This window comes from Callorhinchus milii, unplaced genomic scaffold (assembly GCF_018977255.1).
Source record: "Callorhinchus milii isolate IMCB2004 unplaced genomic scaffold, IMCB_Cmil_1.0 Scaffold5, whole genome shotgun sequence".
NCBI classification, from domain to species: Eukaryota; Metazoa; Chordata; class Chondrichthyes; order Chimaeriformes; family Callorhinchidae; genus Callorhinchus; species Callorhinchus milii.
The window spans coordinates 23,311,915-23,332,047 of NW_024704746.1; the positions used below are offsets into that span (position 1 = coordinate 23,311,915).

At 39.9% G+C, this 20,133-nt stretch overlaps 1 protein-coding gene across 6 annotated transcripts in view; it reads left to right on the top strand.

Moving 5' to 3' along the window:
- rnf220a (ring finger protein 220a) overlaps positions 1 to 20,133 on the top strand; it is a 229,408-nt gene that overhangs the window by 119,017 nt on the left and 90,258 nt on the right. For all 6 annotated transcript variants that reach the window (XM_007899915.2, XM_007899912.2, XM_042334845.1 and 3 more), the window contains exon 3: positions 17,137 to 17,263. In XM_007899915.2, the coding sequence (XP_007898106.1) occupies positions 17,137 to 17,263 (127 nt within the window). The remainder of the gene's footprint in view (positions 1 to 17,136; positions 17,264 to 20,133) is intronic.

Consider the following 20,133-nt stretch of genomic DNA (forward strand, 5'->3'; position numbering starts at 1 on the left):
AGACCAGTTCAGTGCAGACTAGTTTTGTCCTCCAGTCTAACTGTTGTAGTTGCATGTTTCATAGCACTGGCAAATGCCTTGTTATATATTGATTGGGACTTGGACTCACAATGCCATACTAATTGAGCTTGCCCAACTTCGCCAGTGTTTTGTAGGAATACAGTTTTGCCAATCCCATTTTATGGTGCCAGAGCATGGTTGCCCCAGCGATGCTTTCAAGAGCGTCTGAGAATACAAGGCAAGTGTTTACCTTCGTTACACACCACACCGCAACTCACCACCTTTCAGGTCATATAGAATGTCTTAACTGCGCTGAGGCCCCTGACAAAACATAAACCTAAACAGTGACAGTTGTTACACATGTTCCCTTAGCTTTGACAAAATTGCTCCACAAGCCTTGTGTAATAGTCTTGCTTAGTTCGAAATCAGCTCTGTTAAAAATATGAGCTGAGCCTACTTTTATAAGTTATCATATGTGGTATAATTTATCCTTGTCAAGAGCACTGCTCTTATTCTAACCAGTATCCTACAGTAGGTCCCTGTTAGCCCCATTGCAACAAGTCCCCTGAGATGTTACAATGGGTAAACAGTAGCTACTTGATGAAATTATGGTCTGATTTTTATCCGCAAGAAAGTTGCCTGTCTGATTCACAAGCAGTGCAGCCGCCGGCGGCCTGAGTGATTGCCAAACCCAGGAGCGGGGAAATAACACATTACGTGGACCTCTGCGTTATGTATTATAATTTTTTTTAAAAAAAGTATTTTCCAAATCATTTTAAAAAAATCTAAATATTTGACTGATAAATGGATAATAAATTATGTGCTGCTGTTAATTGTAAACTCTCAAGTATTAAAATGGTAATGCCATCCTCAGAGTTTTGTGAATCATGAGGAATCTTGAAACTGCTGCACTGTAGCATTTGGAAAATACAATGTGTGAAGAATAATGCATACGGTGAGTTTAGGAGCAGTTTTTGGAGCAGAGATATTCTGAGTGGAAGAAGTGAAGTTGTCCAATTTTGTGTGCACTTCAACTCTTGAGGATTAGTTCAACGAAACGATTTGGTGGAGACAAGAAAGATGTTGCATAGTTGTTCTCTGAACATATTGATGCTGCAGTACTGATGACATGGTTAGGCATCATCCAATCGTTGCAGGTTGAAATAGGGGAATGGTTTGTTCTTCAAAGGCTCTTTTTACCTTTACAGTCGGAGTCTGTTATTGGGGATTGCTTTGCTTGAAACACATTTATTCCATTGATCAGATAATGTCTCCTTTAAGCAAAACTCATCAGCACAGATTCAAATCCTGGCATTTGATTAATGCCGGAGAAGATCCCCTCGATTGAAAAATATTCCCATTGACTTGCGTTGACTGAATCAGAAACATGGGAGCTCCCAATTCAAATTCACTGTAAGAACACGGCAAGGGATTTTTCTCTGCAGTGCTGGTTTCCTGCTTAACAGGCATTTTACTGATGTCTGATCTCTTGTACGTTCTGCAATAAAAATAATTGCCACGGAAAGCAGCGTTTACCATTAACTATCAAATATTTAACATGAACAAATTTAACAAATAAGTAACATTAATGTTACTATCAAATAGTTCCTCAAAGATCTTCGGGAAATTATACCACATATGAAAAATCTGTTTCTCCCCCCAATAAATAATAATAATAGAATCATCTATTTCGATTGGTGGATCGCTTTTCCAGGGGGTAGTAATCCCCTTCAAAAAAAAAAAAAAAAAATTGTTCACTCAATCCACGACTTTGTGGGACACTGCTATGTGCAATTGGCTGCTTTTCACCCACAATACAACAACAACAAGATTTTATTTATAGAGCGTCTTTCACGTCAGGAGGACGTCCCAAGGCGCTGGACAGTTGGGTTGGGACCCGAACAGGGGGGAAAATGGTCAGGGTGAGGGGAGGGAAAGGAGGGAGCGAGGAGGTTGTAGAGAGTCGAGAGGGGAGCTGAAGGCTCGGTCGAAGTACAGGCACAGTATATTCTGTGAAGCGCTTTAAGGGGTCTCGAAGATGTGATAAGGTACTACATCAAATACAAGTATTATTATCTGTAGCAAGAGCAAAGACCGATGACCACAATTTGTCTGCATTCAGCTCATTGAAACACCATATTTCAGTTTGTTCTTTGCTGAGGATTTTCAGTGCTTGAACCCATCAAATCTCGGAGGAAGACAAAATCGAAAAAAGTTTTCAGACTTATCCCCTTCTCACTCTGTACAAACCCTTTTTTTTATAAACTTTTTTTCTGTAGAAGACTCTTTTGACTTGGGGCTGTCAAATCCTTAAATTAACAAGTCGTTTTCAGTGCCTACTCGCTTAGATGTAAATATAACAGGATTTTTTTCATGTATAAAGAAAAATGTGTCAGGTTTCAGGTGTCAGGCTTTTCCTGTGATCTTTAAGGGCTCACATAGCAGTGTTCTTGTTTGGGCTGATCTGAGATGCCTCTCTCCTCAAGGGGAAACTCATGTCACTTTATGTTAGCCCATACAGCAACCGGCTGTTAACTCAAGCTGCACTTAGCAGGGGCAGACTGACTGAAAGAGATCGAAAACTCCTGAGGGCTGGACTGATCATGAGAGCAGTGCCCGAGAGTGGAGGACGGAAAGAAAAAAAGAGTGGCAGCGTGTGCCCAAATGAGCCAAAATTACTGAAATGATAATAAATGTAGATGGTCTGGACAAAATGAAATGATCCATCTCAGTGAATAAGCACCACACGGGCCGCATTCAATCAGCCTGTCATACTTATTGCCTGGCATTTTTGTGAAGAATCTGTCCGCTAAAATTTTTTGTCATTCCTATTTCCTTGTTATCAGTCTGCTCCTCAATGCCGACCGGAGATTAACAACAATTCATAGAGCACATCCATTTCTGATAAACCTTATCCATTACTTCACGATCCACGGGTCCATCCCATTTCACCTCAACCATTTATCATCTTTAACGCTGACAGCTCAACAGAGTGCTTTAAAATTTATCTCGGTGTGTCGACAAGGCGGATCTATTCGTCAACCTGTAGAGGTGCAGCTTAGCCTCTTCCTCTTCTTATCAGGATTCCACAGTAAAAGATTTGGCAGAGATGCCCGATTAATCATTGGCCGCATCAATTTGCTTGATTTACTCTCTTGTGGGAAAAGGGTGTAAACACTGCGTACTGAGGCAGCGCGAAACATAATGTGTCTGTCTATAGGAAAAACATTAGCAGATCATCCTGTCTTGTGATTGATGGAGAAGTGAAAGGCAAGGCTCCGTCCGGTGTGCTTGAATCCTGGTAAAGGACAAAAAAAGAGAGCTGAAGCCGCTTTTAATTTAATTTTGCAAGCCATCGACGCTTTAAGCCACTTTCACCTCAAAGGCGATACTGATGTTTTGCATTTGTTTTTTATGAACGTAAAGGATTTTAAATGTTTGTAAAAATAATGCATAATAAACAGGTAAACAAACTGCCCTCAAATGGTCTGTCCCTGACTTGAATTTATGCAGCACATTTACATGTAAGGAAGCTCTAATCTTCAGTAGACGACAGCAACAACAGGGTTAAGCGGAAGATAAAATATACAGTTTCAGTAGCAGGTCGATACCGAGTCTTCCTGAGTTGAACAAGGGTTTCATCAAGATTTAATTTTCCCCGTCTCCTTCGCTCTCTCGCTCTGTCTCTTTCTCTCTCTCTCTCTCTCCTCTCTCTCTCTCTCTCACGAGCGTTCAGTGTCCTCTTAGCTGAAGTTTTTTCAGCTAAAACTCAAATGTAAAAAAAAATCATATCCAAGTATAAATCTGTCATCTATCAGGGCAGTGACAGATGGCTTGCTGGATTGTGTTTCATTATAAAACATTGCAGAAGTCACTCAGATTCGTACTGACAGACACTCTGAAAAACTCTGAAAAAATTGGCAGCCAAACCTGCAAGGGAGGAGACTGGATTAGAAATGAGAGCAGAACATGAGCTGTGCTTTATATTTTGGAATAAATGGAATTTCCTGAGCAATTAATTCTATATAATGGGTTCAAATTCTTATTTTTAGCCTTTTTATTTTCTACTAGTGTACATGGTGAAACTGATTTACACTCCTCTCCTTCTTCAGCCCTGATGTGATGTGTATGGTCTAATTTATGTTCAGCCATAACACTTGCTGTTTTACATGTGCTTGCCTCATATCAGTGAGTGTCATCATCTGTGATCCATTGTATTATTTGCTTTAGGAAGTTTGGTGTCGTACAAGGGCAGTAACGCCATCATCCACTCAAGGTAAACAGAGCAGGTTCATTTTTGGGGGAAAGAGAGGGCAGAATCATCCTTTGTGATCAAGTACTAAGCTAATAATAATAATAATATTCCTTGCATTTGATCTAGAGTCTTATCATGTCTTCGAGACATCTCAAAGCGCTTCACAGCATATTCTGTGAAGTGAATTGACTGTATATTTTGTGGGTGAAAGATTCAGGAGGAACGTACATGGTGCCATAAAGGATAGGGTGGAGGAGCAGCCTAGACACCTAAGTCAACCTAATAAACCCAAGCAATCATTATAGGGACACCAGGAATGAATCTCACTAGGAAACCACTACCCATGTGGTAGACCACTCACCCTCGGTTCCACTGTGAGTGGTACAGGATTACAATCACTGAATGAATGTGTCACTGTACCAATATAATGTTGTAGGCGGGGAAGTTTTGAAATGAGTCCTTTAGTGTGACAATGGCCCTTTAAGAGAGGAATACTGTTTCAAAATTAGAATGGAGCTAAGAAGAGTGACAACAAAATTATATTTGTATAGCGCCTTTCAAAGCTTAATGAAAAATAACAAAAACCTGCAAGTTAGTGCTGGTCTATGAAAGGATATCAGACTAGTTAAATTTCTGCACCATTGTACGTAAAAGACAACATTCAGATTTCACTGATTATTCAAAGGATCACTGCACTGTCTTAAAGTGGCTCCTCGAGTTGACAGCACATTTTTCAACTAGGTGGCAGCCAGCGGCATCCTTATTAAAAAACACGATGTAGGGGAGTTGGAAATCCTGAATCACACCTGGAATATTTAATGTCAAACATTGGCCCAATATGCTATTTCTCTGGACGACGTAGTAAGATGCAAGGACGAAATGGGTGTCTGCGGCTGAGGTTACAATGTCTGACATTGATTATGGTAAAGAGAAGGAAGAAGATGGGAAGAATTAGAAATTTAGAGATTTATTTGACGATATCATTTAAGTTATTTAACTTATTTATTTAAACTCTCAGGATCTTCCATCCTGGAGACCCTCTGACTTCCCGTCTGCCTCCTCACCTTTACTGCCCACCTCAAGACTTACCTCTTTGATTGTGCTCCAGTTATCTGTTTCTTCTCCCCCCCTCCACACCACCCATAGCAGTCCCCGCTCCCCGTTTGCAAAGAGCTGTGAGATGTCCTCCCGACATGAAATGCGTAATATAAATGTAAATTGTATTGTATTATCAAGATTTTTTAAAAAACTTTTTCACGACCACATAAGGATTTGATAGTGTGAGTAGCCTGCTATCACGCTGCTAGCCCTCATATGGGCTATGATTTTAACCATAAAATCCTTCATGTTCTGTTCCATATTTCTACCTCTATATAACGTTCTGCATTGTAATTTAATCTAAAACCTATTATGACCCTCTGTGTGTACATGGATGTATTAGAAAATGACTTTGGTCGTATCCAATTGATTGTTGCATAATTCACCTGATTTAAGGTGATTAATTTGCAGATTTTTTGATGGCGTTAGCAACAGCGGAATTATTTGCAAATTATATGGCAAAGGCGATAAATTAGGCAACAATGTTGGATGTAAGGAGACATTATCTCAAATTAATTAAGCAAATAATTAGACACCTCCCCTAAAAAAAATTAAAACAAAATACATGCTGGACACTAATGATTTTCCTCCAGTAATTTACAAGCTCGGCATTTTGTCTTATTTTCCCAGGATTATCCAGCGTATCGACAGAAAATTATTCATTGAACTAAGCAATATTGCCAATTGTGGCAGTAGAGTATTTGGAATTGGGATACATTCTGTGAATTAAAGTTGTTAAGGAGACCTTCTTGGCAGACACTCTATTTACAAACAAGGGGAGAGAAGTTGTGATCTCATCACTGTCACTTTGACAAAGAAATTGGGGAAAACAACTTTCTGTGTGAGCAGTTAAAGAGTGTGCTGCAAAGTGAGTTTTACAGCAGCGATTAGTACTGGCAATTCGTGGAACTAGCTAGGAACAGCCTCTTTAAAAGGCAATCTGTGAGATGGTGAGTAGGTGACTGAATACATTCATGCAACCAGACAGTGCCAAAAAATATCCTTGTTTTCAAATAAAAACTTCCCCATCTATGGGGCTCGAAACGGTAGTGTAACCAATGGTCACTGAGGCTGTTGTGATCTTCCAGCAGTGTTTATTTGGCTCGGATGTTCAGCTGACTCCAACCTGTAAAGTAGCCCAATCCGTCCCATTCTCTTTCTGGATCAATTTCAAATTAAACCAGATTTTTTCCATTTACATCAGATTTTCTGTATTTGAAAGTGGATTCAGAATCCCAGGGTGGCACAGGGAAATTTGGTGACAGTTAAGTCACGAGATGGATAGTCCACACGCACACAGCAAGCTTTCTTAAAGGCACAGACCACCGAAGCTGATTCTTACACATTACTAACTGAATTTTGGCAAGCTGAAATTTACTTTATGATGATGACGACAATTCTAGCATTTGATTTAGTGCCTTTCGCATCAGGGGAATGTCTCAAAGCGCTTCACAGGATTTGTTGTCAAGTGTAGTGACTGTGTATTCTGTGATGAAATGTGATGAAATGATGACATTTTGAATCTCTTGATTATTTATTTAGCCACATTCCAAAAAGAAATGTTTGTAAAGCTCTCGGCTTCTGCATCTGCACAATAACAGGAGGCCGTGATTACTTTCACAGTGCCGTGCCTTCTTAGGTAAAGGTCACAATAGAATGCGAGGGGGAGAAAAAAACAATAAGCCACGCTACTACTCTATTTACACAATATATCAAAGCTTCAGTCTGGAAGCAATAGCTCAACGCAATGAAAGGATTAACTTTGTCGAACTTAGAGCTGTTAAAGTGGGAAAAGCACTTCTACCTCGCACAGTGAATGTAGATTTGATTGAATCATTCAGAAACTAAATGAGCGAAGGTTCAGGGGCTTTGTATCAAAGCGAGAGGGAGAGGACACTACGATATGGTGAGGCATATGGGCTGAACGACCTTTCCTTGCTCCTAACTACACTCCTTGATTGCGTTACCACCTTATAACCCACACCCAGCCATTTCTTATTAAACAGATAGAATATATCGCTACTCATCTCGCCAGTTGGTAAAGATGTGTGGAGCTGTGTGGGGAGGCGCAGACTCTCGGTGAAGAAGAAAGAGGAAACAAAAATATAGAGGACTTTACTGTGAAACTTGTCAAAAATAATGCCTTTCTTGTTAAAATAAATATATATATATTGCAAGAATGCTGGAAATAGACGAGAGCAACAGAAAGAAGCTGCAGATTCAATTTTTAAAAAAAATTATTTCAGAAATGCAAACACAACGGCAGTTTTGCAATTTGCCAATTCCCAGTTTTTAATTTTGTTTTAATTGGGTGATATCCCGAGGAGCTGAGGGCAAGGTCAGATATCACATAAGGTACATCCAGAACAACCTCAAGGTTGTGGCTTTGCAAGGTGTTGTAGCATCCTGCATCAACAGTGCCTCAAGTGGAAATGTCTGACTGGGCCCTGCCTATTCATTAGTGGTCACAGCTGTGCAGCCATCCAATTACTTGGAAATAATAAGTACATTTAGTAGTGAATTAAATATTAATTAGTCTTCAGCAGGTTCCTTTTTAGCATTGGGAGCCAGAAACGGAATGTCTGGAGTGTGGAGATTGTGGTGCCAGGACGGGAGGAAAGGGACGGAAGTGAGAGTTCAGATATCGCTGTACTTTCTCCCTTTTCCTTTTTCATTTTTCTCTCTCGCTCTCTCTTTCTCTCTGTCTCTCTCGCTCTCTCTCTCCATCTCTATCACTCATTCCAAGGTGAAAAGAGCCATACTGGAGAGGAGAGGAGAGAACTGGCATGATCTTGTGATTAAACAAAAGGATTCAGCCAACATGTGTAAAATTAAGTGATCAAGAGTTGATTACAGAGTATATTGATTGTGTACTGATGGATTAAATAGAGTCGTGATCTGGGTGAGATTCGAAGGAGAGAGAATTTACTAGTTAGCAAGGATCTGCCGGGCCAGCCGCGGCTTCTTCATACATTTTTGGAATAAATCTGTGGAGAACGCGTGGAATTATAATCGATTATCCATTTCTCAAAGTCACTTAAGGGGCCAGAGCAACGAGCTAAGTGCGTGGGGCGGCAATTCCTAGTCCATATGCATTGTCATGTGTGTGTGCTGGAGGGGTGGAAACAGCGCTGACCCTGCGTGCTGCAAGCTGATGAATCCATTTTCTTGTAGGAAATAGTTTTGACAATCCAATATCTGTGTTTCGATATGTGCCCCCCAGGGAAAAGACATTGCCCCAGTCGCCCTTTCAAATTATAGGCATATCAGTATATCACTATCCTAACAGGCTGCCTGCCCTCCAAGTCAAGGACATAGGCGCTTAGCTGTGGTGTGAATAATTTTTTTTATTATTATTTTTAAAGAGACCTGCTCTTAGCAAAACACCTTATAGGATTTTGAAATTGCCCCACTGGATCAAATTAGATCTTGTAAGACACAGGTAAACCAAAATGCTACAGGATTTATAGTTTAGCTTATGGAACTCTACAGGATTTATCCTACAGAACGATGACAATCCTATGCAGTGTTCTGAATCGTCACCCTATAGGGTTTCATCTGTGTTATTTTTTTCTTAACTTGCTCTAACGATGCAGGAGGGGAATTTTGTCATTTGAAAATGTTAAAACCAAAACACAGGCCAGTGTGTGAGTTAAAAAGATGATTATGGAAATAAAAATCCATTCTGTGTTGTTTTTTTTTGAACAGTGATTTTTTTGGAACCGTTTCATCGATTCAGTTTCAGAAAAGCTTCATTGATGGCTGGGGGTTGGGTGGGGGTGTTCCACACTGTGGTGTGGCAGTTTCATGATCTCCTTAGATTTGTGCCTGAGGAGAACACAAAGCTTTTTGTCCAGTGCTTCTTTAAAACAATGGCAGAATTTACTCAGCCTAGCTAATACGCTGGCATATTATTGTTATACATTGAATTGTCGAATGTTATTTTATCTTCTATTTCCCCCCCATATCTACCCATTGTGATTCCCAACGTGGTTTGTTCCTTGTCTCAGTAGTCCTGACTTGGGGGAAGAATTTTCCCTCGAGGCAAAGGTCTCGATAGATAATTACAAACCATGTTGGGGGGAACAGGAAATATAAGTAAGAAAGTGAGCTGGTAAACTGTAATTTTAAATTATATGAACGCAGTATCTTAGCTCCTGTGTGTTAACCCCTTTGGAGCTTGTATGTTAGAATAGGAGTCAATTCAGAGGCTGTTAGTTGAGGTTCTAACACACTTCAAACTGGAGAATGACGTGGTGTTGGCTATGTATAATTTAATATAATGTGCGCCTTTGTAATTATTTGTGATACTAAATACTGTACGTGGGAATCTAGTCGTTAGCATTTTAGATAGTTCTTTGAACCATCAGTTCTCATGTCCCAGGACAGAAAAAAAGGAGCGTTTTACACCAGTATGATGAAATGACTGCTGACAATAGGATTATATGGCAACAAGCAATGACTTTACAGAGAAATGCTAACCTTCAAACTGATGGGACATTTCTGGGTAAAGGTTTCCATTGAAACTCGTTACAAAAACAAGTTCGGATTTTGAGGCATTTTATCTGAAGATTTAATCTTTAATCATTATTAAGAAAAAGTAGTACTAATAATCAGGAGTTATAATTTGCAGCATTTTGTTTAATAACCTAAAATGTATTAATCGAGCACTACACAGGAACAGTGTTTTATTCATCAGAAGGAAGGAGGAAAACCCCAGGTACAGGCTCTACTTATGTTCAGTATCTGAGAAACACCTTTCTCAAAGGTAAGATGCCGAGTTCATGTCAGACCTTGCCCAATGATTGTCAATAGTCCATTACTTGGCATTGATGCCAGATACTGTAGTTTAGAAGTGCGAGTCTAGTGAAAAGCATTGTATTAGGGGTAGATGGTGAGAGAGGGGTTTCACTACTTATTTCTAATTGAGGTACGAAAGTTTCTTGATGTGAAAGATTCATTTCAGTGTCAGACTTTAGCCACATGCACATGTGAATCAGGGCCTCCCTTCATAAATTATAGTGCTGCCATGGTATACTTCAGTAAAGACAAAAAATTGCACTCCATCACCGTCTTGCCTGGCTTTTAGCGGTATTGATCATGCTGGTGCCTAGTTTACTGAGGCAGTTAAGTGTGGCATCTTATTTTGCGCTGGGATAAATGAAAAGAATATTAGTACGCTGACTTTTCATCCAGTTTTATTGAATCTTTTGAGCAGCTGCCCTTTCGTGTAATGACATCGCTGACAGGGTCCTCATTAAGGCCCAGACAGTAATTGTGATGCATCTACTGTCCGACATTTTCATTGAGTTTTAGATCTATGGAGCGGTAGGATGTATGGATTCGCTCAGTTTCTCAAATTAATACACAACTCGATCCATCAGAGCCCCTTCCATGCTCTTTCATCTTCCCTGTCCCCAGAGGTCCATACACGGTAATGTGGAGCATCATTCTCCCAGACAACTACACAATGTCTCTTTTCTCCTGTTCCTTATTTATTCAATGTTTCTGAGCAAACACACCAGATAAAGTTGTCAGGCTTTATTAAAGAGGTCCCTGATGAAGTATTTATGAAAATCTTAATCAGCTACCTCCAGTTCCAAAGGGTGAAAAAACGTGTGCGAGTGCGCTTTACAAAAAAAGAAAGAAAAGACAACAAAAACATTAATGTAGAATTGCATTGATTTCCAAAATTTAAAACCGAATTGTCGACTGTTTGGGAGCGAGCACGCACGCAAAGGTTTATTAAGACCGTTTTAAAAAAAATACAAACCTGAAATGTTAATATTCAGGTGCTTCAAAATTTAAATTGCTTGTAAATATCTGAGCATTCATGACCCTCCAAATATTTGTATCAGTTAAATATTAACCATCACAATATATGCTTCATTCTCTTTCAAGCACCATCTGGGAGAGGGTATTTCTGTGTATTGTAGCACAGGGAGTTAGGCTTAACATCAGGACTGCTTTTCCACAATGAAATATCAATAGGCTCAGTACAGCAACATCTGAATTCACTTAATTTCCCTGAAACTAACAGATAGAGGATCTCTGTTAGTTTCAGGGTTACTATATGTTTCTTTTAATTTTCCTTTTTTTTTGCAGAATATTTTTATTTAATGGGTAAAAACACTAAAACTGGCTAGGAGGCATCATTGAACCTAACGTTACTGCGAGGGAGGTTGTTTGACACATACACATGCAGTTGAAACTGAAGCATCCGTGGGTTAATAACTGCATCTGTTCTGATGTTCATTTAGTTTCTTTATTCCATTGCTCTAAGCAATTCATCAAGGACTGTCTCTCCCTGCCTCGCCTGATTTTTTTCAAAAAAGGTATTCACCACTTACATTATTTAATTTAAAAAAAAGTATCACACAGAGAATGATGATGTCTTTGCTACTGTTTGCGTCTTTAAAAGTGGTCCTGAAGATGTGACTCTATTAAAATACCAATAGAGAAATGCAGACACTGCTGGACATTTCCTAAGTCTCTGAGTAACCAGGCTTCTGTCTATTCTATTTAAATTACAAAGCAGAAAATACTGCAAGCTGAGACTCGTGTTTCTTTCTGCACCTTAAGACATATCGTGACGAGAGCAGTGGGTTAGTCACCACTTTGTGATTACAATACTGTCGTTTATTTTTGGGTGGAGTCGGTTTACATTGCTTTCTGTAACCTCTCAAGTCCGGCTCAGACCGATGGGATGAAAATATCCTCTATCTGTTAGTTTCAGGGATATTAAGTGAATTCAATTCAGATGTTGCTGGACTGCGGCTTGCAGCACAGCATTTCCCTTAATCAACTATTCACCAGTATTTATGAACACTAAAGCTTAAATAAATAAATAGCTGCCAATGTCGTTGAGGTGGCAGAGACTTCAAGCAAGTATCAAACCCAACATCATAAGCTTTGCGGAACATTAACCTTCACTTTTACCTTTAACATGGCAACTGTGCTCAGCTAGTCACATCTGCAAAACATTACGTTAATGTCTATCATTTTATTTTTTGAAATCAAGTTGTCATTTTTTACACAATTCTCAAAAGTGACTTTTTTCTTCAAAATTTGCTGCTTGTAATCTCGAAACTAAAATAAGATTCTGAACTTTGCAATGGCTTTTTGAGATTTGGAGAAACACAATTTAAGACATTATTATTCTGAGGTGGCAGCTCAACCCGCCTCCATCTGATTTGCTCTGTAATAGTTCCACTGACCAATTCCATTAAGGAGATTCATTGTCCAATACTGTCTTCAATGCAGTGTAACAATTCTGGTGTGAAGGTGGTGGGTGAAGTGAAGGGGGGAACAGAGTGAGAGAGAAACAGTTAAATACTGTCTTGATCACCCAGGGAATTGTTTGATCCCCATGGAATGATCATCAATCACTTAACTAAGCAGTAATGATGAATAGTGCCTTGCCGACGATTTGCCAGACCTCTGAACAGTGCCGGGTTCTTTGGAACAATGTTGCCCTGTCAGTTTCATGAAATGAATATTTCAGCTGGAGTGTGTGTGTGTGTGTGTGTGGGGTGGGGGAGAGTCTTCAGGGATTAAATGTTTTTTTACACGGTTATTTGTTAGTGCTAGATCCACTGTGAGAAAAGGTGAAGGTTTTGATTAAATGCTCCGGAACAGATTTAACCCTTCCACGTCCTGGACCGTATGGAAAAAGGTAACGAAACGCCTCCGGGGTGACATTTAACTCTCTTCCCCCACGTTGTCTGGTTTGTCTGGTTTGTTGACAGCAGACAAAGGGAGATGTGGCTTCTCGGCTGCTGGTGTATTTAAGGTTCAGATGGAGCATAGATCGTGGCAGGCTGATCAATGGCTGTTTGTTGTAAGCAGGTTCAATCAGTTTGCAGCTCTCTGCACTAGGGCTAAATATGTTGCCATATCAGCAGCCATGTGTAAACATATCCAGAACTGCTGTACATTTCCCCAGGGCCAAAGCACGACTGTCAAGGAATGTTTCTATACGCCCACACTTTGCTTTACCAAAGAATCATGAAAGACAGAATCCCAACTGCAGCGCGATTTGTGGAGCGCACCAAAAGAATGATTCAATGGTTTATAAAGCAGAATTTGACCTGGATCCTAGGTGGTATAGAGCAGGGAAGGGGGAACATGAGGAACAACCCTAACCCTAACCAGCTGGAGAGACAAGACAGGTCTAATTCCCACCCGGAATTTTAAAACCTAACCTTTCCCTCATCAAAGTAACTTCAGTTTCTAGATAGGCAGGGTCATCGCTCCTCTTTTTGAAGACTAAAGTTGGGATTTTGGAATCTTGGGATCCTTAGTTGGGAATTTTAATTTGTAATGGAATTTTCTCAGAGTACCTGTCATTATCTTTTACAATGCCTGTTACTGCATTTCACCTGGAGCAGGAGAGATGCTCTCCTAAGTTCAAACTGATCAGCGTCAGATCAATTCATGAGAAATAGGAATATGTCTGAATAAAACCCAATACGTATTAACTCCGGATAACATGGAGGCCAGAGAGGATGGATTTAAATTAGTCTCAATATCAATGAGAGCTGAACCAAATCATAAACCCAAGTTCAAGTTAAGTTGAACTTTCATTCATTGGTCGAACTGTGTTCCGGAATTAATAACAGTACTATTCACAGCGGACACCGAAAATATCAAATGTAATTTATTCACAGTGAGCACGGCTAATATTCAGATAATCAATGTATTTTGCCCTTCATAGAATTATGAAAAATACTCAGAACCATTCGGAAGAGATGTTATATTTTCTCCTCCCGTTAGTTATTATGCCACACACCATTCTGTGGTCAAAATAACAGGCAGGCAGACAACAAAAACAACTTGCACTTGTGTCCCGGAATGTTTGACAAGCTTTTCCCAGACTTGTGTCCGTGCTGCTCTTGGCACAACTGTTATTGTTCTGCCTATTTTCCCCTCTCATCTTCTGCAGAGAAGCATTTGGCTTCTCCTGTTTGACAGTGTTGCTGCAGATCAGAGAGTCTGCGAACATATCTCGCATCCTGGTGTGTCATATGCAGTGGTCTTTGATCCATGGCGTGTAGTATATATGATTAATTTCCGATTAATCATTTAATTGCCAGGATTGTTTTTAAAACTCTCGCTGGGACTAACTGATCCAAACGCTTTGTGAGAGATCACTTGATACTGCAAATTTATTCTTTTCGAAGAAAAGAAAATAGCATTTGTGTATCCGAGTGAATAGAAGAAATCTTGTGTCCAGAAGCACTGGTGTTGAGCCAAACTGCAGTGAATGTAGGGCCTGCCATGTGTTCAGTAGGTGTCAGGATGTTTAGTTTGCTAATTGCTGACCTATTAATAAATGAGAGTTTAATACAGTACAGTTAAAGCAGGAGATGAGGCCAAGGGCGGAGGCAGATATTTACATGACATCTGTTTGTGCTGGTGCACATGTAACAGGATTTCCCTGGTGGAAACGTGTGCTTTTTATAGGAGACAGTCACAGCAATTTTTATTGTTTAGGAAACGGTCTGGGGACAAAAATAGAATCTAAAGCGATTTCTGACTGAGCTCTGTCTTTGTTCCCCCCCACCCCACCTCCATTTTTTTCCAAAAAGAAATCCCAGTAAAGGAAATTATTTCTCACTGGGATATCTTCAGTTGTTTTAATTTTCATCAATGTGGATTTATCACGATCGTCGAAAAAGCCTTTGGCATTCCTCGGCAGAAATAAAAAAAAAGTACAGCAGATTTATGGAGTGAAATGTGCAGGATTTCAGAATGCGTTCCTCGTGATATGACACGGAGCACGGTCTGAAACGCCACAAATTTCACTGAAAATGCATCATAATTTTCTCTTCCCTCCCCCAGTTTTGATGCGTTCTGAAATCTCGCCACTAAAACTGCCATGTCCATCTGTCTGTTTTTTGTGCAATTGTATCTATAATAGAGACAGGTTACCAGGCACCGATACCATACTTGGGTGTCTGGTATTTATTGATCTCAATGATTTATTGGTCAAAGCAAACTAAAATGTCAGCTTCAAGTGTCTGAGTCGACCAACAGTCAAACTAAAAATGTGAACATTTTAAAATTGGCTTCTTTGCCTCAAATGTAATAAGTGTCACAACAATTTCAAATAATTATTGTCAGTAACACGAATGGGATGATGTGGCTTTGTGGTGGGGAATGTATTTTGTTAAATTGTAGACAATTTAGATACCGTTTTTTTTATGACTCAGAACTTTTCTCCTTGTTATCTTTACTCACCCTTCCTTTGAGACGTCTCAAAGACGTGATAAGTGCTACATCACGTGCAAGGAACTTTTTTATTATTTATAATTATCAAGGCCACAAGCTGTGTCTTATCACTGGATTCCTCTGAAATGTTGAGATTTTCAACAACTGCTTCAATGATTATGCTTTGAATTCCCCCCCCCTCACCCACCTGATTTGGTTTCCTTCGTTTTTTTATTTTTCCCTGGAATGGGAATTAAGTGACGGAAAACAGAAGAATGTGCATTTAGTGGGTTAGGTGGGAGGTGGAGTCAGAGAACTGTCCTGGGAATGGAATGGATGGGCCTTCAAGCTTTTTTCCTCTCTTTCTTTTCTATGCAAACTGGTCCCTTCTCTTAAAGCAATGTTTTTCCATTGACAAGCAAAACAATAATTAATCATTAGCCTTTGGCTGTCAAAATACAATTCAGGCTGTTGAATATTGTTACAGTTGTTACAGTACCCGTGCGCTTGGCACCAGTTTAAGAACTTTTGAGGTGATCATTGTTTTATCATTTGAAGAAGTACTGCTCGGAACATTAATATTGCAGCTCGCAGAGGGAAGAGTTGGGGAGTCATTCACATGTTCGTCACGTCAAGCCTAGATGTGACAAATGTATGAATGAGGGTCTCGGTGCCCTGGGGGTGGGGGGAAGGCGGAGGCTGGCAATTTTATAGGTTGTGGCTATTTATATTAAGAGATTATTGGCCACCACATCCCAATATCCCAGCTCATGATCATCAAAAGGAATTCACAAAGTTTTATCTTAAGATTGCCTCTTAACTGTAGTTTTAAAACCAAGGTACTGTTAAGCATATGTATCGATTGAATTTGAGTGGAGTAAGGGAAATGACTTGATAACTATGGGAACTCTCTCCTCGCCGGCCTTCCCGGCACCTCCCTCCACAAGCTGCAGGTCATTCAGAACTCTGCAGCTCGTGTACTGTCCCGCACCAGGCTTCGGGACCACATCACTCCCACCCTCGCTCGCCTCCACTGGCTCCCCATCCCCCAGAGGATCGAATTCAAGATCCTCACCCTCACCTACAAGGCCATTCACGGCCTCGCTCCCTCCTACCTCTCCAACTTACTCTCCCCCTACCTACCTGCCCGTACCCTCCGTTCCTCTGGCTCCGGTCTGCTCCACGTCCCCCGCCCCAACCGCCCTACCATCGGTGGCCGGGCCTTCAGCCTCTCAGCCCCGAGGCTCTGGAACTCCATCCCCAGTGCCTTTGCCGCTTCCTCCCTTTCCTCCTTCAAGGCCGGTCTCAAGGCCTTTCTCTTTGACCGTACCTTCAGCTCCCCTCTCGACTCTCTTCCCCCTCCTCGCTCCCTCCCTTCCCTCCCCTCACCCTGACCATTTACCCCCTGCTCGGGTCCTGACCCAACTGTCCAGCGCCTTGGGTCGTCCTCCCGACGTGAAAGGCGCTCTATAAATGGAATCTTGTTGTTGTTGTTGACAAGATTTGTTGAAGAAATATCTCCCAGTTATCCAGTAAATCTAACAAAATTGTTTGTGTTCTTTTTTAATCAGGTAAGAAGAAAACTCTGTATGACAGCCAAGCTCCAATATGTCCAATCTGTCAGGTACTGCTCCGTCCTAGTGAGCTGCAAGATCACATGGATCAGGAGCTGGAAAAAATCACGCAGATCAATCTAAGGTACATCTTTATATTTTCACATTACAGCAAGGCAGTGTCTCTGTCTCTCACCTTTTTTACACCCACACACACATGCGAAAAAAATAATGACTAGCTATAATGGAAGCAAGCAAGCTGATAAGATTTACGCACAGATTATCTGTGTTGTCATTGGGGATGGGGCGCTCACGCACCTGGTCACCCAAGCTGGGTTAGCCTGAAATGAACATCTATTACGGTTGAGCTCAGGGCTCAGCTTCGAGGTGTCCCCTTTTCAACGGCACTCAGTTTGCACTTGTTATTTGATTTCAAAATTTTATTTTCCCATTGATTTGTTTGGCTTGAATAAAATAAAATTGCCCTTGTTCGTTTCCTATCGGAAGCTCGTGTGAGAAACAAGATACTTTGTGAAACAACTCTAAAAGGGAAAGCTTTAGAATTCAAAAACTAGCCAGTAGGTGGTAGAATGCTTGAGAAATTGGTGCTCTGATGGCTGAAGAGATGAGGTTGGCAACTACACATGAGTGTGATTTGCCTCATATGGACTATCTGCATGAGATCAATGCCTGAAGAACTGATCTTTGATTCTTTAAAATGTTTGTTAAAACTAACTGGGAAGATTTTGAGTCATTAGACAAATTGAAAAATCCTGAGGCAAAGGGAACGGAGTATGCTGAATTAGTGCACAATACTTTCGACTCACCATCTGAATCTAGCTCAGATTTATGGATGGAAGTCTCCACTCTTTATGGACGATAAAGATCCCATTGTATACAGAATTAATTCAGGCAACTTTAACTCAGTTTTATGCAAACATAGATTTGCAGTCCCAAACTGTACATTGTTCAGTCCTAATTGTTACCAAATTGCTCTGTCACTCAGAGAGGTCATAAGGAACATTGATGACAAAATAATGTAAAAAGGATCACATCAGCAAAATAGGGCTGTTCTTTCTTGATTGGGGTTAAGGCACATTTATGCAGAAATTTCACCTGGGTCTAGATGTATTCTATTTTCTTAGCATTTGAGAACACCCAGAATTTGACAATTCCTCATTTCGCAACCAGTTTTCTGCAGTTCTTAAATTCTGGACGCTCTGAAATGCTAAGTCAACACAGTAAATCTGGACCGAGGTGAAAATTCAGGTCCATTATTGCTGGACACGAGAGTGAATCGACTGTGCATCTAAGGCTCCATTATACTTACTCTGGGAGTACTCTGTCAACTGCATATAGTATTACAGTTCCAGCAAAGTATATTATATTGCACTATAATGCAGAATGATTACATTATATTGCAGCTCCTGTAAAGTACATTGTAGTACAGTACATGGGCAATACTTTTTATTGCATTACTGGGCATTATGCAATTAAGTACTGAGCCTGATAATTATGATTTTCCTTAATCAGTTTTTGATTAATCAAAACAAAGTGAATATCCAAAGACATTGTGGTCCTGTTTAGATCAGAGAGACAAGATGTTTTATTCTTTTTTTTTAAAGGTTTATTATTTTAGTCTATTTCTCGAACTGGGGGAATTTAGCCTATTGCTGAGGCATCATTCCAATAATGGTTTATATTGGGATTGAAGCAGTAGCTTCATAAATATTGTAAACACCACTTAGGAATCAAATACAATGTATTAAAATGTTAGCTGGCAAAATGGGTCTTGATGGAGGTGAATCAGAGTGAGATTTAGCCATTTTGATCTACAATTTTCATGCTGAATATCTTGGGCAGGAATAACATAGAAGTGATATGGCGATAGAAGTGAGACTATAAGGCATATAAGACTGTAAGGCATTGTAGCATGCTAGACTGCAATACGTTTTAATACAAATAATGAAAATTGGTACTGTGCACTGATTTTACACTGCCTTCTACTCCTCTATCCGTTGATTGCTGCTGAACAATTACATTTGTTATGTTTCTTTTCTTGATAATGTTCACCAATATATTTAACAACATGTATCTGAGGTCTAAAATATAATAAAATAAATACAAGTGGCAGTTAGGAGGTACAACTTTGCTCTACAAGTTTTTGACATGAACATCCTCAGCCTTTTCCTCTGTGCAATATGACATGCCCCTGGTTACTTTTGAAAACTAATCATTTGCTATTAAAGCTTTCAATTTAAGTTAATGCTTATATAGTGTTCATCAGGTCTACCAATGTCCAACTTCTTGAATCTACTTTTACTTGAACTGCAAGTTCTGAAAAGTAAGATGTCATAGGAATAGATTGTTTATTCGACACCGTTTGAATCATTTCAGTAAGGATTCAAAATTGCATGAACCAAGAAGAGTTTAAGAGGGTAGGGTCAGTGTTCAGGGAGCCATTGTGCTACAGATTAGCATTGCCTGAGTCCATTGAATAGATTGAATGTTATCTGTCATGGCACAAAGAGAACCATTAATTAATAATTAATACTGAGGCCTTTTTCTTCTGCTACTTGTGTAAGGGTGAGTGTATCAGGAGACGAGACTTGTCTTTTATTCGATAGCAGCCATTATTTAGAAAAGGCATCATCCCTTTTCATTTGTCAGAAAAAACACGACCATGATAGCAGACTTTATGATTCCTGATGATCGTTTGGGAGTTTAATTCTTTGCAGTCTGTGAATATATTTATACATATATTAAAAAAATGTATATACCACAGACACATACACAGTATATATAATATATATATATAGGGGTGCAATTTCCAATGTTTAATAACGTGTTAACCACTACATCAAATGCATTATGAGATGCTACTAATTTAGGAATATATCAATGCTGGAGCAGGAAGAGGTTATTCAGCAAATCGAGCCAGGTCCACCAGTTTTTTTAGATCATGACGTATCTTTTAATCCTGTCTTTCTGTCTTTTCTCTGTATCTTTAATATT